General features: G+C 42.0%; 1 protein-coding gene across 3 annotated transcripts in view; it reads right to left on the reverse strand.

The window, feature by feature from the left end:
* Positions 1 to 24,672, reverse strand: part of ASB2 (ankyrin repeat and SOCS box containing 2) — a 97,422-nt gene that overhangs the window by 58,486 nt on the left and 14,264 nt on the right. For all 3 annotated transcript variants that reach the window (XR_013269933.1, XR_013269932.1, XM_077466669.1), the window contains exons 2-3: positions 22,942 to 23,194; positions 10,228 to 10,338 (exon numbers count right to left, since the gene is read on the reverse strand). Coding sequence is in view for 1 of the 3 variants with exons in the window: in XM_077466669.1 (XP_077322795.1) it covers positions 10,228 to 10,338; positions 22,942 to 23,194 (364 nt within the window). In the remaining 2 variants the exon portion in view is untranslated. The remainder of the gene's footprint in view (positions 1 to 10,227; positions 10,339 to 22,941; positions 23,195 to 24,672) is intronic.

The raw sequence follows: 24,672 nt of genomic DNA on the forward strand, positions 1-24,672 counted from the left end.
TGAGAAGCTCACAGTGTGCGATGAAATCAGAGGAAGACCTCTCAGTCCAGGATAGGAGCTGGTGTCATGTCAAATAGCATCCCTAGTCGGATGGTGTCCGCTGTGTCCGCATGCGCAGTACACAGGACAAGCAGATTCCGAAAATATCTGAAGATGAATGGCGCCTGCGCACTGAGTCCAGGTTCTAGCCCCACCATCCAAGTGGACACAGAGTTAGAATAAAAAGAGCCAAGCGCAGCGAGGCCGAGCCCGAAGCGTGGGGAGCGTATGGAGGCCGTGCCCGAAGCATGGGGAGCGTATGGAGGCCGTGCCCGAAGCATGGGGAGCGTATGGAGGCTGTGCCCGAAGCATGGGGAGCGTATGGAGGCCGTGCCCGAAGCATGGGGAGCGTATGGAGGCCTTGCCCGAAGCATGGGGAGCGTATGGAGGCCGTGCCCGAAGCGTGGGGAGTGTATGGAGGCCGTGCCCGAAGCATGGGGAGCGTATGGAGGCCTTGCCCGAAGCATGGGGAGCGTATGGAGGCCGTGCCCGAAGCGTGGGGAGCGTATGGAGGCCGTGCCCGAAGCATGGGGAGCGTATGGAGGCCGTGCCCGAAGCGTGGGGAGCGTATGGAGGCCTTGCCCGAAGCATGGGGAGCGTATGGAGGCCGTGCCCGAAGCGTGGGGAGCGTATGGAGGCCGTGCCCGAAGCATGGGGAGCGTATGGAGGCCGTGCCCGAAGCATGGGGAGCGTATTGGTGGCAGTGGGGTGTCGGTGTCAGTGGGGTGTTGGTGGCAGTGGGGTGTCGATGTCAGTGGGGTGTCGATGTCAGTGGGGTGTCGGTGTCAGTGGGGTGTCGATGTCAGTGGGGTGTCGATGTCAGTGGGGTGTCGGTGTCAGTGGGGTGTCGATGTCAGTGGGGTGTCGGTGTCAGTGGGGTGTCGGTGTCAGTGGGGTGTCGGTGTCAGTGGGGTGTCGGTGTCAGTGGGGTGTCCTGTCAGTGGGGTGTCGGTGTCAGTGGGGTGTCCTGTCAGTGGGGTGTCGGTGTCAGTGGGGTGTCCTGTCAGTGGGGTGTCGGTGGCAATAGGGTGTCGGTGACAGTGGGATGTTTGTTGGCAGTGGGGTGGCAGTGACAGTGGGGTGATTATATCACACACGTCTCGGTGTCTTTGTGAATTGCACAGTTGCTGTGACAGCTGAAATCCCCTCCATTCTTCCCTGTCCCAGGATTTCCGTCCACACTCGGGATCGGGGCATAGGACAGCTGGACACCGGTGTGGACTGCCAGCCTGACCTCGGAGGTTCAGCTGGTGTGAACAGGCCTGGCCAGCCCATGGGGCAGCTGTTCCCCCCAATATGGCTCTCAGCATTCATCCCCTTCCCATCCTCCCTTCCCCCACCCCTATGGAATCACCCGGATAATGTCAGACATGCTCCTTGTCCTGTGCTGGTTTTGTCTCAGCGGTTGCACCTTATTGAGGATCATCTCATCACGTTCCCCATCAGAGGCTCCTCTGTACCTACCTGAGAATGTGACGCCTTCCCACCGGCTGGCTTCTCCACACATCATCCGAGCCGGTGACACCGACAACCCCCCCCCCCCCCCGACAGGGTCATCCTTCTGAATAGAGACCCCCTAATGCCCCCTGCCAACTTGATGAATGACACAAATCATCCAGGAGAATCAATATGTTCTCACCTAGATGCCAACCGTCCCGGATCTGCTGGGACAGTCCCTCATCTTAGACCTCAGTCCCGGCGATGCTGTTTCCAGGCCATGTCCTGGATTTTCTGGGACAGTCCCTCATCTAGTGGGACTCTAGACCCTAGTCCCAGGTCTAATGCTGTGCCCCCGGTATATACAGTATATAGGAGGGATCACATCCAGTATATAGGAGGGATCACACCCAGTATATACAATATATAGGAGGGATCACACCCAGTATATACTGTACAGTATATAGTAGGGATTACATCCAGTATATAGGAGGGATCACACCCAGTATATACAGTATATAGGAGGGATCACATCCAGCATATACAGTATATAGGAGGGATCACATCCAGTATATAGAAGGGATCACATCCAGTATATAAGAGGGATCACACCCAGTATATACAATATATAGGAGGGATCACACCCAGTATATACAGTATATAGTAGGGATTACATCCAGTATATAGGAGGGATCACACCCAGTATATACAGTGTATATAGGAGGGATCACATCCAGTATATACAGTCTATAGGAGGGATCACATCCAGTATATACAGTGTATATAGGAGGGATCACATCCAGTATATACTGTATATAGGAGGGATCACACCCAGTATATACAGTATATAGGAGGGATCACACCCAGTATATAGGAGGGATCACATTCAGTATATGCAGTATATAGGAGGGATCACATCCCGTATATACAGTATATAGGAGGGATCACACCCAGTATATACAGTATATAGGAGGGATCACACCCAGTATATAGGAGGGATCACATCCAGTATATACAGTATATAGGAGGGATCACATCCAGTATATACAGTATATAGGAGGGATCACACCCAGTATATACAGTATATAGGAGGGATCACATCCAGTATATAGGAGGGATCACACCCAGTATATACAGTATATAGGAGGGATCACACCCAGTATATACAGTATATAGGAGGGATCACATCCAGTATATACAGTATATAGGAGGGATCACATCCAGTATATACAGTATATAGGAGGGATCAAACCCAGTATATACAGTATATAGGAGGGATCACATCCAGTATATACAGTATATAGGAGGGATCACACCCAGTATATACAGTATATAGGAGGGATCACATCCAGTATATACAGTATATAGGAGGGATCACACCCAGTATATAGGAGGGATCACATTCAGTATATACAGTATATAGGAGGGATCACATCCAGTATATACAGTATATAGGAGGGATCACACACCGTATATACAGTATATAGGAGGGATCACACCCAGTATATACAGTATATAGGAGGGATCACATCCAGTATATACAATATATAGGAGGGATCACACCCAGTATATACAGTATATAGGAGGGATCACATCCAGGATATAGGAGGGATCAGTGTATACAGTATATAGGAGGGATCATACCCAGTATATACAGTATATAGGAGGGATCACACCCAGTATATAGGAGGGATCACATTCAGTATATACAGTATATAGGAGGGATCACATCCAGTATATACAGTATATAGGAGGGATCACACCCAGTATATACAGTATATAGGAGGGATCACACCCAGTATATAGGAGGGATCACATTCAGTATATACAGTATATAGGAGGGATCACATCCAGTATATACAGTATATAGGAGGGATCACATTCAGTATATACAGTCTATAGGAGGGATCACACCCAGTATATACAGTATATAGGAGGGATCACACCCAGTATATAGGAGGGATCACATTCAGTATATACAGTATATAGGAGGGATCACACCCAGTATATACAGTATATAGGAGGGATCAAACCCAGTATATACAGTATATAGGAGGGATCACATCCAGTATATAGGAGGGATCACACCCAGTATATACAGTATATAGGAGGGATCACATCCAGTATATACAGTATATAGGAGGGATCACATCCAGTATATACAGTATATAGGAGGGATCACACCCAGTATATACAGTATATAGGAGGGATCACATCCAGTATATACAGTATATAGGAGGGATCACACCCAGTATATACAGTATATAGGAGGGATCACATCCAGTATATACAGTATATAGGAGGGATCACATTCAGTATATACAGTATATAGGAGGGATCACATCCAGTATATTCAGTATATAGGAGGGATCACACCCAGTATATACAGTATATAGGAGGGATCAAACCCAGTATATACAGTATATAGGAGGGATCACACCCAGTATATACAGTATATAGGAGGGATCACATCCAGTATATACAGTATATAGGAGGGATCACATCCAGTATATACAGTATATAGGAGGGATCACACCCAGTATATACAGTATATAGGAGGGATCACATCCAGTATATACAGTATATAGGAGGGATCACACCCAGTATATACAGTATATAGGAGGGATCACACCCAGTATATACAGTATATAGGAGGGCTCACATTCAGTATATACAGTATATAGGAGGGATCACATCCAGTATATTCAGTATATAGGAGGGATCACACCCAGTATATACAGTATATAGGAGGGATCAAACCCAGTATATACAGTATATAGGAGGGATCACACCCAGTATATACAGTATATAGGAGGGATCACACCCAGTATATACAGTATATAGGAGGGATCACATCCAGTATATTCAGTATATAGGAGGGATCACACCCAGTATATACAGTATATAGGAGGGATCAAACCCAGTATATACAGTATATAGGAGGGATCACACCCAGTATATACAGTATATAGGAGGGATCACACCCAGTATATACAGTATATAGGAGGGATCACATCCAGTATATAGGAGGGATCACATTCAGTATATACAGTATATAGGAGGGATCACATCCAGTATATACAGTATATAGGAGGGATCACACCCAGTATATACAGTATATAGGAGGGATCAAACCCAGTATATACAGTATATAGGAGGGATCACATCCAGTATATACAGTATATAGGAGGGATCACACCCAGTATATAGGAGGGATCACATCCAGTATATACAGTGTATATAGGAGGGATCACATCCAGTATATACAGTATATAGGAGGGATCACACCCAGTATATACAGTATATAGGAGGGCTCACATCCAGTATATACAGTATATAGGAGGGATCACACCCAGTATATAGGAGGGATCACATTCAGTATATACAGTATATAGGAGGGATCACATCCAGTATATACAGTATATAGGAGGGATCACACCCAGTATATACAGTATATAGGAGGGATCACACCCAGTATATACAGTATATAGGAGGGATCACATCCAGTATATACAATATATAGGAGGGATCACACCCAGTATATACAGTATATAGGAGGGATCACACCCAGTATGTACAGTATATAGGAGGGATCACATCCAGGATATAGGAGGGATCAGTGTATACAGTATATAGGAGGGATCATACCTAGTATATAGGAGAGTTCATTATATACAGTATATAGGAGGGATCAGTATATACAGTATATAAGAGGGATCAGTGTATACAGTATATAGGAGGGATCATACCCAGTATATAGGAGAGTTCCTTATATACAGTATATAGGAGGGATCAGTGTATACAATATATAGGAGAAATTGTTATATACAGTATATAGGAGTGATCAGTATATAGATAGATATAACAGATGGAGTTTCCATTTCCTTCTCTTGGTTGTCTTTGCCAAATCTCTGTTTAATCTTCTCCTGGGAAAGGATTCTGATTGGACGAGAGCTCTCATTAATGAGGATTTAGCGGACATATATGAGCATCACACAGGAAGCCGCTTCCCTTTAATCAGACATATAGATTCCGAGAGACACGACCTCCGACCTCCCCCACTGTGCATACATAGTGAGATTCACCCCGGATAACAATCTGCCTGGTGTGACCAATCACGTGTGCGGCCCCGGGGGGCATCTTCCAGGGTCTGTGCAGCCAAAACCTATTTTTTTTGGAGTACAGAAGGTGTCACTGGAAAGAAAATATATGGCCAGTGATGTCACTAAAAAGAAAAAATGAACTGATGGTGTCACTGGAATGATAAACTGTCCCTGAGTCAGCGATGATTGTTTGTTGCTTTTCTATCTGTCTGGAGATGGGCTTCATGTGTGGTCACCCGGATGTCACATGACATGGAGAGGCGGGGACATGTCTCCATTATTCATCTTCCAATTAGAGAATAAAAAACAATTCATCCTCCTCGTTCCATCAGCCCTGAGATCCCATTATAGGAAACTCTGACTGAGTTGATTTGCCGGAGAGAATAATCTGTTATATTCAGAACACGCATGGAACAGCTGCCATCACGCCCCTGCGGGATCCGTCATTAGAACACACACCTACAGGATCCATCATTAAAACACGCCCCTGCTGGATCCATCATTAGAACACACCCCTGCGGGATCCGTCATTAGAACACACCCCTGCGGGATCCATCATTAGAACACGCCCCTGTGGGATCCATCGTTAAAACACGCCCCTGCGGATCCGTCATTATAACACAGCCCTGCAGGATTCATAATTTGAACACACTCCCACAGGATCCATCATTAGAACACGTCCCTGCGGGATCCGTCATTAGAACACGCCCCTGCGGGATCCGTCATTAGAACACGCCCCTGAGGGATCCGTCATTAGAACACGCCCTTGCGGGATCCGTCATTAAAACACGCCCTTGCGGGATCTGTCATTAGAGCATGCCCCTGCAGGATCCTACAGGGGTCTGATTGTTCCTTTCTAATGATTCCGATCTCCAGAATGACAGGACAGCACTGGATTTCTGGCAGGATCAGTGGGGATTTCTTTTTGCATGAATTGTGATCTGTCTATGGCCAGCTTTAGGCTTCATACACACGGTGTACCGCATGTAGAAAAAGCGCACACGGACTGCATACAGCTAAGCATTCAGCACAGTACCTGCTTTGCGCATCACACTGAGGACACTATTGGTAAAGTATTGTAGTGCTGTTGCCCGCATTCTCCACCATTTCTCTGCCTGCTCTGAAGAGTGAGGTAGGTGCGCAATGCTATGGGCGGTAATGTTTGTTGCGTTGCAATTGCCCGCTTATTTCCTTTTCATACAAACATAACATAACTTTTGTTTCCTTTTGCACACATCAAAAAACGCACTTGATAAATTTTTGGCCAGCGCTCACGTGTTTTCAGATCTCTGGCTTCATGCATACTGCGGCAAGGGGGGGCACAGCCTGCATGGAGCATAAACTGGCCTTACGGAGCCACTGGTGCGCGGTATAGCCTCCCATTGCAATGAACTCTTGTATAGACATTCATTGCAATGAGAGACCTGTGGCTCCCTTACACGGGCTACGTGCGCTCCATTCATGTTGTATGCCTGACGCCATAAATGTAAAAACTTATGATTTTTTTGGTGAGTTGGCCAAAATTGGGCCGGTGAATTTTTTTGGTGGGCCCAACAGGCAACGAACGGGAAAATCGCAACACAACGCGTATTAATGTGTAGAGCATCGAGCATCTAACTTATCAGAGCAGGCAGAGAAATGGTGGAGAATGCGGGCAACAGCACTACAAGACTTTACCAATCACATTCTTAGTGCGACACACAGAACAGGTAATGCACTGAATGTTTAGATGTATGCAGTCCGTGCGCGCTCTGCATTCTGCACAAGGGGCCCCCAGGCTATCCATAGACATGGCGATCAGAGGACCCCCCCCCCCCCCAATCACTAGAATGGAGGGGCGTGGCCTACACCTGTATCACTGCTATGGAGCAGACACCTTAAAGTGTATCTAAAGACAAAAGTGTTTTGTTTTTTTGTTTTGTTTTTTAGCTTTGGATAGAGTACTATTGGGGAGATTTCCCTCCACTTCCTGTCCCAGAGAGACAACAGGAAGTCAGAGGAAATCTGGTGATGAACGTTTTGTATTGACCGGCAGCACAGGTAGGTATTTTCTTCATGAGTATGATTGCATTTCGATTGATTCAAATTTAATATTTGCATTGTGGAATTGATAATTTTCAGTTGTAAACTACGGTTATAACTATTATTAATATTATTGTTACTATTGTTATTTTTATTATCATTATTGTTATTGTTGTTGTTGTTGTTATTATTATTATTAGTAGTAGTATTGTTATTACTAATGTTATTATTATTATTATCTTTACTGTTGTTATTATTATGTTATTAGTAGTAGTAGTAGTAGTAGTAGTAGTATTGTTGTTATTAATATTATTATTATTAGTAGTAGTAGTATTGTTATTATTATTATTATTATTGTTATTAATATTATTGTTGTTAATAATTTTTAACAACAATAATAACATTAAACAATAGTAATAACACTACTACCACTACTACTACTAATAATATTAATAATAATTATAATAATAACACTAATACTACTACTAATAATAATATTATTATTAATAATAATAATAATAATAACACTACTACTAATAATAATAATAATATTAATAATAATAACACTACTACTACTATTAATAATAATATTAATAATAATTATAATAATAACACTAATACTACTACTAATAATAATAATATTAATAATAATACTACTACTACTACTAATAATAATAATAATAACACTACTACTAATAATAATAATAATAATAATATTAATAATAATAACACTACTACTACTACTACTAATAATAATAATATTAATAACAATAACACTACTACGACTACTACTACTAATAATAATAATAAAAATACTACTACTACTAATAATCACAATAATAACCGTGATAACAATACTATTAATAATAATAATAGGAATAATACTACTAATCATAATAATATTGTGATTATTGTTATTATTATTATTTAACTATTAATCAAAATTGAATGGGTCGTTCATTAGAGATCGATTATTCCTATCAGATCAATCAGACCAGAAATTGATCATTATTGAAGCGTGTTTGGCCATCACAATAGGAGCTATCAGATATGATCAATAAAAAAAAATGATCATTTAATTATGTGTTGTCTGACGCGTGACACAGATAACTGAGTTCGATCGATCAGAAACAATGCATAAAATCCAGTATGGCCGATTGATTAGCCAGCATTGAAATTGATCAAAATCCCACTAAAAACGATTGCCCGGAGAGCCAGTGGTTGACTATTCTTATTCGATTCCATTATTTAGTCATAACAATTGATCAATCGAATGAACATATCGATACATTTATGGTCACCTTGAAATGATCAATTTTGCAAAACCAAAGATCCTCCATTCGATCGATTTTAGTGAGCTCTTAATTGATTTCAGCTCTACCAAGCTGATTGGTCAGAACGGAATTTTATTTTAACGGTTCCGAGCGATTGGACAAAGTAGCATTTGTTGCGCGTCGCTGCCTGCAGAAAAAAAAACGCACCTGCTCGCCGCATTTGAGGTGCCATTAAAAGTGAATGACGCTGCAAACGCGGACAAGCATTTTTTTGCGCGTTTTTCGTAATTGCGTGCATTTTACAAAGCGCTCAGGTGCGAACGGAGACGGACTCTTTCTCAAAATCGCGTCGCTCCGAACTGCAGCGCCGCGCAAGTTTGATGCACTCACAGGAGGCGCCATTAACCATTTCTAGTGTGGCGTGTTTCCGCGTGCGTGTCGGGAAAAAAACGCACGTTTCTCTTTGTGAACTTATTCCCGACACGCACAAGGTGTGAACTGCGCCTGATAGATCCGTTACATTTATAACCGATCGATCGTCTTTTTTTCTGAATCAATATTTTCCCTTGCGGAACGATACATCACGCGCCGCGTCAATTGATATATTTTTTCCGTTACATTTATAACCGATTTATCGTCTTTTTTTCTCAATCAATATTTTCAGTTGCAGAGTGATACATCACGCGCCGCGTCAGTTGATATATTTTTTCCGTTACATTTATAACAGATCGATCGTCTTTTTTTCTCAATCAATATTTTCCCTTGCGGAACGATACATCACGCGCCGCGTCAATCAATATTTTTTCCATTACATTTATAACCGATCGATCGTATTTTTTTTCTGAATCATTATTTTCTGTTGCGGAACGATACAACACGCGCCGCGTCAATTGATCTTTTTAAATAACGATCGCTTCTTGGCGAACGCTTGTGTTCCAAATATACCGCGAATCGCATATGGAATTCCAATGTTCTCCCAGCCTCCCCCCCCCCCCCCCCCCGACAAGCCTCAGTTGTTGCGATCTGTGGGTGCCCCTTAGACGTTCGATCTCTTCCCGAGCCGATCGAACGTCGATCGCAGCTTCGCCTCTATGCACCACTTCTTAGCGATCGCTTGCGTTCCAAATTGATCGCAAATCACGTATGGAATTCCAATGTTTCCCCAGCCTCCCCCCGGACAAGCCGTTGCGATCTGCCGGTTCCCCCATAGACGTTCGATCTCTTTCCCGGGCCGATCAGACAGATCGCCGCCTCGTGTCTCTGCGCGGCTTTTTTTATTTATTTGTTGTTGCGTGGATCGAGAAGAAGACAAAACCCAACAGACAACATGCAATGGCAGGCGGGTGACTTACGTGGGCAGGTTGGTGCGGAAGTAGCTCCCATCGTATCGCTTGCGGATCGCCACCCGTCGGTCCGGGTTCAGGTCCTGGTTGGTGGCGGGGTTCCCCGGGGGTGACCTGGAACTGCGTCGGCAAGCGTGGAAGAGAGAGAAATATTCGGAGTAAGAGAAGCAGATCATAGCGGCAGCTTTGTGGGGGGACGGGCGAGGGACGGGTGATGGGACAGGCGGGGGACGGGAGGAGAGGACGCAGGGACGGCGGGCGGTGATGAAGCTCTGAATGGAAGCAGATGGTGGGGAATCAGCTGCTCGATTATTTTTGGCCCCGGGAGGAAATCTCCGGATATTTCAATGACCATATAAGACAACAATGGAGTCCTCTCCACCCGACAGGTTCAAGGGGCCCCGGGGGGGGTCACCTCCAGGAGTGGCACTGGGACTGTCCCCTGGCCCGAGGGGGAGGGGCGGAGGGGGCTCACCTTCTCCTCCAATCAGCGGCGTGTGTGAAGATCCAATGAAGACGTTCACGCCTAGGCGGTGCGTAAAACGGGCGCACGGACTTTTGCTTGTTAATGTGCGTTGGGTTGGGTTGGGGGGGGGAGGGGGCAATTAATTTCTAAGGGCTCCCAACGCACTAATCTGCACCATAAAAAGTGCGTTTATTTTACTTATTTATTTATTTTTTTGGACGGAGTCGCACTGCGACACGCGCACAGCAGGCTCCATTCGCATTCATGCGCATTCACGGAACATGCGAAAAAACGCATCGCGCTCGCAATGCCATTCGTTGCTAAGGGCGGCGAGCGGATGTGCGTTTTTTTTTTTTTCAAATTGAATGACCCGTTTAAAAAAAAAAATTGCTCAACGCATGTAACACATGACATAACGCAGGTAACACATGCCATAATGCATGTAACACATGACATAACGCATGTAACACATGCCATAATGCATGTAACACATGACATAACGCATGTAACACATGACATAATGCATGTAACGCATGACATAACGCATGTAACACATGATATAATGCATGTAACGCATGCCATAATGCATGTAACACATGACATAATGCAGGTAACACATGCCATAATGCATGTAACACATGACATAACGCATGTAACACATGACATAATGCATGTAACGCATGACATAACGCATGTAACACATGATATAATGCATGTAACGCATGCCATAATGCATGTAACGCATGACATAACGCATGTAACACATGCCATAATGGATGTAACTCATGACATAATGCATGTAACACATAACGCATGTAACACATGATATAATGCATGTAACACATGACATAATGCATGTAACGCATGACATAATGCATGTAACTCATGACATAACGCATGTAACACATGCCATAATGCATGTAACTCATGACATAATGCACGTAACACATGCCATAATGCATGTAACGCATGTAATGCATGACATAATGCATGTAACGCATGACATAACGCATGTAACACATGCCATAATGCATGTAACTCATGACATAATGCACGTAACACATGCCATAATGCATGTAACGCATGTAATGCATGACATAATGCATGTAACGCATGACATAACGCATGTAACACATGCCATAATGCATGTAACTCATGACATAATGCATGTAACACATGCCATAATGCATGTAACGCATGTAATGCATGACATAATGCATGTAACGCATGACATAACGCATGTAACACATGCCATAATGCATGTAACTCATGACATAATGCATGTAACACATGCCATAATGCATGTAACGCATGACATAACGCATGTAACACATGCCATAATGGATGTAACTCATGACATAACGCATGTTAACACATGACATAACGCATGTAACACATGATATAATGCATGTAACACATGACATAATGCATGTAACGCATGACATAACGCAGGTAACACATGCCATAATGCATGTAACGCATGACATAATGCATGTAACTCATGACATAACGCATGTAACACATGACATAACGCATGTAACACATGCCATAATGCATGTAACTCATGACATAATGCACGTAACACATGCCATAATGCATGTAACGCATGTAATGCATGACATAATGCATGTAACGCATGACATAACGCATGTAACACATGCCATAATGCATGTAACTCATGACATAATGCATGTAACACATGCCATAATGCATGTAACGCATGTAATGCATGACATAATGCATGTAACGCATGACATAACGCATGTAACACATGCCATAATGCATGTAACTCATGACATAATGCATGTAACACATGCCATAATGCATGTAACTCATGACATAACGCATGTTAACACATGACATAATGCATATAACACATGATATAATGCATGTAACACAACATACCGCAAGGTAACACATGACATAACGAATGTAACATGACATACCACAAGGTAACACATAATGCATGTAACACATGACATATCACATGTTAACACACGACATAACACATGTAACACGTGACATAATGTAAGGTAACACGACATACCGAAAGGTAACGCATAACGCATGTAACACATGACATAACGCATGTAACACGATGTAACACATGATATAACACCGTTTATCTGTCTGCATCGCTGCGGTGCATTAACACAAAGCACACCATGAGTGTTTCTGTGCACATTAACATGCGTTGTGATGGGGCAGCTCCTCAAGAACCTATTCACACGTTAAGGACACACGTGTCGGAGATGTGTCGGGTTAATCTGCTGGGACGCCATTGACAAATTAAAAAAAGTACATTCACCTTTTCTGATGTATTTTAGTGCTTTAGGTCTCATCTGCACCCCCCATGCCATGTGCCGCCATTAACGCACGTAACGCACATTAACGGCGGCACGCGGTACGGGGGGAGGGGGTGCGAATGAGACCTAAAGAACTAAAATTCACCAGAAAATTTGCATGTACATTTTTTTCTTATTGTAGTCGGTGCAACACAGTGGGTGGTTGTGCGTTCATGTGGATGGGGGGAGGGGGGGTGCTAATGGCACCGCAGCACCTCGTCCTGCCACGCATGCGTTTTTCCCGCGTGTGCTGCGCCATTTTTACTGCTTCCCAATTCAAACAGATTTTTCCTTCTGCAGCCCAGGGGCGTCGCTAGGAGGTGGCTATTGGGACCCATACCCCCCCCCCCCGAGTCTCTTGAACGCAGGGTCCCTGCCTAACCAGCGGGCCACGGCTTCTGCGGCGGGGGCAGGCTGGCTGCATGACATCATCTCTCACTGCCCACCCCGCATCACCGCCCTCACTGAATGGACCAGTGCTGCCAGCCTGCCACCGATGCAACGTCAATGCACATTTGGTGGCATTGGCTGGCGGGGCAGATGACAACCCACATCCAGTGGTCGGTGACGTGGCAGGTGACACGCCCGGGGGGCTCCCACTGATTCTGCAGTGCGGTGAGTTGAACCTCTTCATTATGTATTACAATGTAACAATGGAAACAATGCGCTTCGATCACCCTGACACCATATCAATCATGGTGCCGTGACCATTGAAGTGCCAACACCAGCCATTGCCCGCGAAGTAAGGTTTACCACCGGCGTGCCCCCCCCCCCCCCCCCCGGGCCTGCAAAAAGGTAGGTGACCGCTGCTCTGGGCTCTAGTCCCAGATCTTTTACAGACCTGGCAACGCCCCTGCTGCAGCCTCTTATTAGCGGGGCACGGGGTTGGCTGCGCTCTCTGGCAGGGGCGACTTCCCGGGATTGGGATCTCCCTATGGTGTCTGGACGGACCCATTGGAAAGTCTCTATATAGACGCATGTCTAGGGAGACAGGTGTATGATGGGTAATGGCCGCCTTGGAGGACAGAAGAGTCTTAAAGTGGAGCCATTAGGAGGGACGGTGGGGGGGGGACCCTTCACTGCGTCCATTATCTGCGACCCCCCCTCCCCCATCATCACTATCTCCCCCCCACCTCTATCATTATCTCTGCTTTATAAATAGAAGAGCGACTTCATCATATGGAGAAGACCCCCCCCTACTCTGTACACCATTGTCACTCTATGGGGGGTGGGGGAGGGGCACAGCTGGTTGGGGGGGGGTGGGGATAGACGTACAGCTGATTGCATATATAATAATCTGTCACTTCATGGGGGAGGGGGATGGGCAGCTGTCAGCATAATGAGCTCCGCGTCCTCTTTGCCCCCCCCCCCGCCCCATTATTGGAGGATTTGGACCAAAATCATGGCAGGGATTCGGATTGTTAAAATAATCGCCTGCGTCTACCTGGACGCCTTTAACCCCCCCCCCCCCCCCCCACGTTACAATAATGCACCTGACACTGCGAAGCTGCGCCACGCGCAATTCATTTCTTTCTTTTCTAAATGAAAAAATTTTTTTTTACGAATTTCGACAGATTTTGTTAATTTGGAAACATCCGAATCAACGAAAAACCAGTTTTAACAAATTTTTTCAGAATATTCATAAATTCCAAAACCCGGAAAATTCTAAAATCCGAAACGATAACTAATTATAAAATGATTATTAAATTACAGGCAAAAAAAAACGCTTAATGAATTTGTCCGAAAATTCGTAGATTTGTAAATTCAAAAAATGAAAATCAGAAAATTCAAAAATTCATTCAAAAAATTTGAAAATCGGAAAATTTTAAAAATGTAAAAATCGGAAAATCCAAAGAACATAAGAATGAGCATTCGAAAAACCCGAAAATTTGGAAATCCGAAATAATAACTAATAATAATAACAATTAAATTACAGGCATTGGAATTTCCTTTCAAATTTGGCTGTAAGGGAACGTAACGAATACGAATTTATCTGAAAATCACCAATTATCCGAAATAACGAACAAATGGAACGTAACAAATTATTAATAATAAATAACAATAATAATAAGAATTTTTTTTTATTTTTTATAATTATTATTATTTATTATTAATTTGTTCCGTTTTGTTCAGACACGGCATTCGTTATTTCGGATAACTCGTGATTTTCGAATAAATTCGTATCGTTATGTTCGCTTACAGCCAAATTTGAAAGGAAATTCCAATGCCTGTAATTTAATAGTTATTATTATTAGTTATTATTTCAGATTTCCAAATTTTCGGGTTTTCGAATTTTCATTCTTATGTTTGGATTTTCAGATTTTTATATTTTTTTAATTTTCTGATTTTCACATTTTTTTTAATGAATTTTTGAATTTTCTGATTTTCACATTTTCCGAATTTACAAATCGGACAAATTCATTAAGCGTTTATTTTTTTTCATTATTTCGAATATTTCAGAATTAACGAATTTCGTTGAAAAGAAAAACGAATTCGGAAATAAACGAGTTAATTTTAATTTAATAGTTATTATTAGTTATTCTTTCGAATTTTCTTCAATATTTTTAGGGGGGGGAGGGGCCAGCAGGGGGGCTGTACATAGCTTCCTGAAAACATCCCAGCCCCCCACCTCAGTACTCCTCCCAAGAGCCGCATTATGGCCGCTAGATGGAGCTGAGGGTCAAAGGAAATAAATACATCTTAGTAATTAGTAAATTAATGGGGATCCCGTAGTAGCTATGGTTGCATCTATTCACTAATTCCCTCCAGCGTTCTCTAAAATTGTACATCGCATCTCTTCTATCTAATATGTATTTATTTCCTCTGATCCCTCAGCCCCATCTGGTGGCCATAAAGTGGTATTTTCATGATTCACGCAGCTTCATTCATAACAAACATTATAACGAACTAGACATGTGCGGTTCATTTCATTCTGAATGAAAATTCTGCTGAAAATTCAAAAATGGAAATTCTGCCGAAAATTCAAAAATGAAAATTCTGCCGAAAATTCAAAAATGAAAATTCTGCCGAAAATTCAAAAATGAAAATTCTGCCGAAAATTGAAAAATGAAGATTCTGAGGAAAATTCAAAAATGAAAATTCTGAGGAAAATTGAAAAATGAAAATTCTGAAGAAAATATGAAAATTCTGACAAAAATACAAAAATGACAATTCTGATGAAAATTGAAAAAAGAAAATTCTGATGAAAATATGAAAATTCTGACGAAAATTGAAAAATGAGAATTCTGACAATAATTGAAAAATGAAAATTCTGACGAAAATTCAAAAATGAAAATTCTGACGAAAATTCAAAAATGAAAATTCTGACGAAAATTCAAAAATGAAAATTCTGACGAAAATTCAAAAATGAAAATTCTGATGAAAATTCTGCCGAGAATTCTAAAATGAAAATTCTGATGAAAATTCTGCCGAGAATTCAAAAATGAAAATTCTGCCGAGAATTCAAAAATGAAAATTCTGCCGAGAATTCAAAAATGAAAATTCTGCCGAGAATTCAAAAATGAAAATTCTGCCGAGAATTCAAAAATGAAAATTCTACCAAAAATTCAAAAATGAAAATTCTGATAAAAATTCTGTCAAAAATTCAAAAATGAAAATTCTGCCGAAAAATAAAAAATTTCAATTCTGCCGAAAATTAAAATTTTTAAATTAGGACGAAGAATCAAAAATGAAAATTCTGATAAAAATTCTGTCAAAAATTCAAAAATGAAAATTCTGCCGAAAAATAAAAAATTTCAATTCTGCCGAAAATTAAAATTTTTAAATTAGGACGAAGAATCAAAAATGAAAATTCTGACAAAAATTCAAAAATGAATATTCTGACGCAAATTCTGATGAAAATTCCAAAATGAAAATTCTGACGAAAATTCCAAAATGAAAATTCTGATGAAAATTCAAAAATTAAAATTCTGACCAATTAAAAAATGTAAATTCTGATGAATTTAAATTTTTGGGGAATTCAGATGTATGCAAATTTCCGAATTAGAACAGAACCTAATTTAAACGAATCCGGGGAAAAAAATTCACACGTAATTCGTATTCAAATCGTTTTCAAATCGTTTTAGAATACGAATAGTTTTTCAATTTCCAAAGAGAATAAAATAGACTAGAAAATAAAAGAATTAAAATCTATTTTTTTTTTTCTATTTTGGTAATTGGAAAACTATTCGAATCCGAAAACTATTCGAAAACTTTCAAATCTTTCTGAATTCGAAAAATTTGAATCGAATCCAAAATGAATAAACTAAATTAATTCCGAAAACATAATTAAACGAATGAAACAAATTTAACTAAACAAATTTATGTAAATAACGAATCGAAACGAAACCAATTTTTTCGTTTTGCACGTGTCTATAAATGAATTAGGAAAATATTGCAGTATGACCACTAGATGGTGCTGACTGAGGATCATAGGAAAAAATACATATCTGTAAGAAGAGATACATTGTTACAATTATAGAGAACGCTGGAGGGAATTAGTAAATACATGTAATCAATACTACTATAATGGGATACCCATCAATTTGAGAATTGTTGCTTTGATAATTCCCTCCAGCGTTCTCTAGAAAACTAACAGGGATCCTGTAGTAGCAGTGCTTACATTTATTTGCTATGATTTGTTTCCTGTGATCCTCAGCTCCATCTAGTGGCCATAAAGTGGTATTTTCCCGATTCTCTCAGGTTCATTCATAACAAACATATAATAAACATCAATTGAATCAGGAAAATACTGTAATACGGCCACTAGATGGAGCTGGGGGTCACAGGAAAAAAAAATACATACTTAGTAAGATGAGATACATTCTAACAATTCTAGAGAATGCTGGAGGGAATGATAAAATGAATGGGGATCCCGTAGTATTAGTATCAATGGTTACATTTATTTGCTAATTCCCTCCAACATTCTCTAGAATTGTTACATTGTATCTCCTACTAAGATTTATTTGTTTCCTGTGATCCTCAGCTCCATCTACTGGCCATCAAGTGGTATTTTCCTAAATCACTCAGGTTCATTCATAACAAACATATGATGAACATAAAGTGAATCAGGAAAATACTGCGATATGACCACTAGATGGAGCTGAGTATGATAGGAAATCAATATATCTTTGTAAAAAGTAATACAATGTAACAAATCTAGAGAACCCTGGAGGGAATGATCAAATTGATGGGGATCCCGCAGTAGTAGTAGCGATGGTTACATTTATTTGCTCATTCTCATCCGAGTCCGATGGAGATATTCAGTGATAGTCCTCATCACTACAATCTCCCTCCAACTGTCACTTTAACTGTCCTTTTATATCTGCAGTAGAGATTGGATGGTTCATAGTGAAGAGAGAATCAGAAAAATACTACATTGTGGCCACTAGATGGAGCTGAGGCTCAAAGGAAATAAATACATCTGAGTAAGAGGAGATACATTGGGGGGTCGATTCACTAAAACTGGAGAGTGCAAAATCTGGTGTAGTTATGAATTATAGTGGCGGTCCCTCCATTAAGGGCACACGGCCGCCGCCCCCTCTACCCCTTTTCGGATGTCGGGCGCCTGAATTCCAGCAATGGGGGTGTTTTTTTGAAGCACCTGATTAGAGCCAGAGGCTCTGATAAGCTTCAAGAAAGGTGGACTGCGAGCGCAGGGCATTGCGCCCAGAGCCCACCCAGGCGTATTTGAAAAACAAATTAATATTTGCTTTTCTAACACTGAACCACATCTCTGCCAATCAGGAGGCACAGGTCTAATACCTGTCACCTGATTGGCTGAAGACAGAGGCGATCCCATTGGCCACCTAGCAGAACAGGAAGAAGACATGCAGGGAGGACACAGGAGCCATCAACTGACCCACCATCAGCTGCTGCCTGACCCGGCACCACGATGGGGTAAGTGCCAGGCAGACGGCGGGCATTCAGGCATGGGGGGCACAGTGGCTGCATATGATGGGCACAGTGGCTGCATTTGCTGGGCACAGTGGCTGCATATGATGGGCACAGTTGGCTGCATATGATGGGCACAGTGGCTGTATTTGATGGGCACAGTTGGCTGCATATGATGGGCACAGTGGCTGCATATGATGGGCACAGTTAGCTGCAGATGATGGGCACATTGGCTGCATATGATGGGCAGAGTTGGCTGCATATGATGGGCATAGTTGACTGAATTTACTGGGCACAGTGGCTGCATATGATGGGCACAGTGGGCTGCATTTTATGGGCACAGCGGCTGCATATGATGGGCACAGCGGCTGCATATGATGGGCACAGCGGCTGCATATGATGGGCACAGTGGCTGCATATGATGGGCACAGTTGGCTGCATATGATCGGCACAGTGGCTGTATTTGATGGGCACAGTTGGCTGCATATGATGGGCACAGTGGCTGCATATGATGGGCACAGTGGCTGCATATGATATGCACAGTTGGCTGCATATGATGGGCACAGTTGGCTGCATTTGCTGGGCACAGTGGCTGCATATGATGAGCACAGTGGGCTGCATTTGCTGGGCACAGTGGCTGCATATGATGCACAGATGGCTGCATATGATGGGCACAGTGGCTGCATATGATGGGCACAGTTAGCTGCATATGATGGGCACATTGGCTGCATATGATGGGCACAGTTGGCTGCATATGATGGGCACAGTGGCTGTATTTTATGGGCACAGTTAGCTGCATATGATGGGCACAGTGGCTGCATATGATAGGCACAGTGGCTGCATATGATGGGCACAGTTGGCTGCATATGATGGGCACAGTGGCTGTATTTGATGGGCACAGTTAGCTGCATATGATGGGCACAGTGGCTGCATATGATGGGCACAGTGGCTGCATATGATGGGCACAGTGGCTGCATATGATGTGCACAGTTGGCTGCATATGATGGGCACAGTGGGCTGCATTTTATGGGCACAGCGGCTGCATATGATGGGCACAGTGGCTGCATATGATGGGCACAGTGGCTGCATTTGCTGGGCACAGTGGCTGCATATGATGGGCACAGTTGACTGCATATGATGGGCACAGTGGCTGTATTTGATGGGCACAGTGGGATGCATTTGCTGGGCACAGTGGCTGCATATGATGGGCACAGTGGCTGCATATGATGGGCACAGTGGCTGCATATGATGGGCACAGTGGCTGCATATGATGGGCACAGTGGCTGCATATGATGGGCACAGTGGCTGCATATGATGGGCACAGTGGCTGCATATGATGGGCACAGTGAGACTGAATTCGATGTTTTTGTTTCAGTATTTTTCTGAATTTTTCAGTTTGTTTTTCGACCCACCAAAAAATGTTGAGCACCAGCCGCCACTGTAGCCAATCAGCTTCTAACTCCATCTTGTTCAATTAGACTTTCTCAAATAAAACCTGGAAGCTGATTGGTTTTCCTGCAGAGGTGCTCCAGATTTTGGAACCCTCCAGTTTTTAGTAAATCCCCTCCAAAGTAACAATTCTGGGGAACGCTGGAGGGACTTATCAAAGTAACGGGGATCCCGTAGTAGCAATGGTCACATGTATTTGCTAATTCCCTCCAGCGTTCTCTAGAATTGTTACATTGTATCTCTTTTACCTAAGATGTATTTACTTCCCATGGCCCCGAGCGCCATCTACTGGCTGGAATTTGTTTTTTCTGATTCGCTTTATGTTCATTATATGTTTTTTTTTAATGAATGAACCTGAGTGAATCGGGGAAAATACCGCTTTATTTCCACTAGATGGAGCTGAGGATCATAGGAAATAAATACATCTTAGGTAGAAGAGATACAATGTAACAATTCTAGAGAACCCTGGAGGGAATTGGCAAATAAATATAACCATTGCTACTACGGGATCCCCGTTAGTTTTCTAGAGAACGCTGGAGGGAATTATCACAGTAATGGGGATCCTGTAGTAGCAAGGGTTACATTTATTTGCTAATTCCCTCCAGCGTTCTCTAGAATTGTTACATTATATCTCTTCTACCTAAGATGTATTTACTTCCCATGGCCCCCCAGCTCCATCTACTGGCCATAATTCTTTTTTTTTCTGATTTAATTAATGTTCATTATGAACGAAGCTGAGTGAATCAGTGAAAATACCACCTCATGGCCACTAGATGGCGCTGAGGATCATAGGAAATATATACATCCTAGCTAGAAGAGATACAATGTAACAATTCCAGAGAATGATAGAGGAAATTAGAAAATAAATGTAATCATTGCTACTACAGGGTACCCATTAATTTGTTCATTCCCTCCAGCGTTCTCTAGAATTGTTACATTGTGTCTCTTCTTACTTAGATGTATTTATTTCCTGTGCCCATCAGCTCCATCTAGTGGCCACAATTAGTTAATTTTTTTTCCTGATTCCCTCTATGTTCATTTTATGTTTGTTATGAATGAACCTGAGTGCATCTGGAAAATACCACTTTATTTCCACTAGATGGGGCTGAGGATCATAGGAAATATATACATCTTAAGTAGAAGACATACAATGTAACAATTCTAGAGAATGCTGGAGGGAATTAGCAAATAAATGTAAGCATTGCTACTAAGGGATCCCCGTTAGTTTTCTAGAGAACGGTGGAGGGAATGTCTAGAGAACGCTGGAGGGAATTATCAAAGTAATGGGGATCCCATAGTAGCAGTGGTTACATTTATTTGCTAATTCCCTCCAGTGTTCTCCAGAATTGTTACATTGTATGTCTTCTACCTAAGATGTATTTACTTTCCATGGCCCTGAGCACCATCTAGTGGCAATTTTTTTTCTGATTCAATTTATGTTCATTATGAACGAGGCTGAGTTAATCGGGAAAATACCACTTCATGGCCACTAGATGGAGCTGAGGGTCATAGGAAATAAATTCATCTTCAGTAGAAGACATACAATGTAACAATTCTAGAGAATGTTGAAGGGAATTAACAAATAAATATAACCACTGCTACTACAGGATCCCCGTTAGTTTTCTAGAGAACGCTGGAGGGAATTATCAAAGTAATGGGGATCCCGTAGCAGCAATGGTTAGATTTGTTTGCTAATTCCCTCCAGCATTCTCTAGAATTGTTACATTGTATGTCTTCTACCTAAGATGTATTTACTTCCCATGGCCCTGAGCGCCATCTACTGGCCATCATTTTTTCTTTTTTTTGTTATTCTGATTCACTTTATGTTCATCATGAACGAAGGTGAATGAATTGGGAAAATACCATCTCATGGCCACTAGATGGAGCTGAGGATCATAGGAAATAAATACATCTTAAGTAGAAGACATACAATGTAACAATTCGAGAGAACGCTGGAGGGAATTAGCAAATAAATGTACACACTGCTACTACGGGATCCCCGTTAGTTTTCTAGAGAACGCTGGAGGGAATTATCAAAGTAATGGGGATCCCGTAGTAGCAGTGGTTACATTTTTTTGCTAATTCCCTCCAGAGTTCTCTAGAATTGTTACATTGTGTTTTCGTTTTTTTTTTCCTGATTCACTTTATGTTCATTATGAATGAAGCTGAGTAAATCGGGAAAATACCACCTCATGGCCACTAGATGGGGCTGAGGATCATAGGAAATAAATTCATCTTAGGTAGAAGAGATACAATGTAATAATTCTAGAGAACGCTGGAGGGAATTAGTAAATAAATATAAACATTGCTACTACGGGATCCCTAAGGGAATGTTCTCTAGAATTGTTACAATGTATCTTGTATGCTGGGGGGGGCTGTGATGTTTTTAGGAAGTTGTACCGCCCCCTCTTGGCCCCTCCCACCAGCCATTATCTGCCCGCATTACATAGAGAAGTACAGAGACCCGGTGATGACATCAATGGGGCTAAAATAAGGAATGTAATGAAAATGTTGATGGGGGAGGGGAGGGATTCTCACACTTCGGGAACGCACGCCCCCCTGTAAAGTCACCTGTTAGTGGGCGGAGTTGGTCGGTGGGTGGGTCTCTGGTTCCAGCTGCCGGGGGCCGGCTCTGCGTTGGACCTCTTCTGCTGGCCGTGGGCGGCTGGTTGGCTGGAGCCCCCTTCAGACAGGCTCTGCTCGATGGCCATCTGTATGAGCTCCTCTTCACTCAGACTGCTGTACAGACTGTACTCCTCCGAGCCCAGAGTGCGCTGCGCCGGCCCCGACGCCGAAATCTGTGTCGCCATGTCCGCTCCAGGAGCTGCAGAGCGAGAGATGGAGGAACAACCAATCAGAAAGAGAACACGCCAACACGCAGCAGAATGCTTAAGGTGACATGAAACATGAACAAAATACATCCCCCCTTCAGCGTGTACTTATCTCTGTCCAGAGCACTAAGTGCCATTTCTGCCTGCTGCTTCGTTCCTCTGCTATCTGCATGAGTCACTTCTGACAAGTTTTCCTGACACCAAGTGAGAAAAGGTGACAGGGGAGGGAGACCCACACAGCACACAGCCTGTGATTGACAGCCTCAGCTCTGTCCCTGTATGCTTTGTGAAGGGGGGGTGTCCCTTCTCTCCAATCAGCTCTCACTGCAGAGCATACCATCATCTACCCGCCCCCCCCCCCCCGCTTTCTGAAAGTTTAGAAAATCTGTATTCATTTTGCATTTTGAATGGCTGCAGATAATCAGGTACAACTTATGTAGGTGAATTTGTTTAATCTCTGTGACCAGTCACCCCTCTGGCTATTAGACATGTGCAATTCTTTTCTTTCCGAATTTGTTTTTTTCAATGAAATTCGTTAATTCGGAAATATTCGAAATAACGAAAACCTGCGTAATTAATCTTTCCGAAAATTCGTAGATCCGAAAAATTTGAAAATCCAAAAATCTGAAATTTCAAAAATCCGAAAATTTTAAAATCCAAACATAACAATGAAAATCCGAAAAATTCTAAAATATGAAAATTTGAAATTCCAAAAATATGAAAATTCAAAAATCAGAAAATTTTTAAATCCGAGCATAAGAACAAAAATCCTAAAAATTCGAAAACCCGAAATAATAACTATTAAATTTTAGGTATTGGAATTTCCTTTCAAATTTGGCTGTTAGTGAACGTAACGAATATGAATTTATCCGAAGGTACGAATTATCCGAAATAACAAATGCCGCATCTAAATAAATGGAACGTAACAAATTAATAATTATTATTATTAATAATAATAATAATAATAATAATAAAACCTTTTTATCATTACTATTTATTATTAATAATTCGTTTATACTTTCCATTCATTTGGATTCATATTCGTTACATTCACTAACAGTCAAATTTGAAAGGAAATTCCAATTCCTATAATTTAATATTTAGTATTAGTTGGTTATTATTTCGGATTTTTGGATTTTTGAACTTTTGGATTTTGAAATTTTTGGATTTTCGGATTTTCGAATTTACGAATTTAGATTTTTCGAATTTACGAATACCACATCTAAACGAATGGAACATAACGATTTTAAATTCCGAAGTTAAGAATTTATTCGAAATAACGAATTTTGATCATAACGAATGACCCGGAAAAAGAAAAAAAAATGAAACGAAGACAAACAAATTTTTCGACAGTGCACATGTCTACTGGAAATGTGCAATTCGTTTTTCTTCAATGAAATTCGACAAATTTGTTAATTCTGAAATATTCGAAATAACGAAAGCCCACTTAAAGAATTTTTTCCGAAAATTC

The sequence above is a fragment of the Lithobates pipiens genome, unplaced genomic scaffold, assembly GCF_037356315.1.
Source record: "Lithobates pipiens isolate NorthernLeopardFrog02 unplaced genomic scaffold, aLitPip1_a1.2 Scaffold_37, whole genome shotgun sequence".
NCBI lineage: Eukaryota > Metazoa > Chordata > Amphibia > Anura > Ranidae > Lithobates > Lithobates pipiens.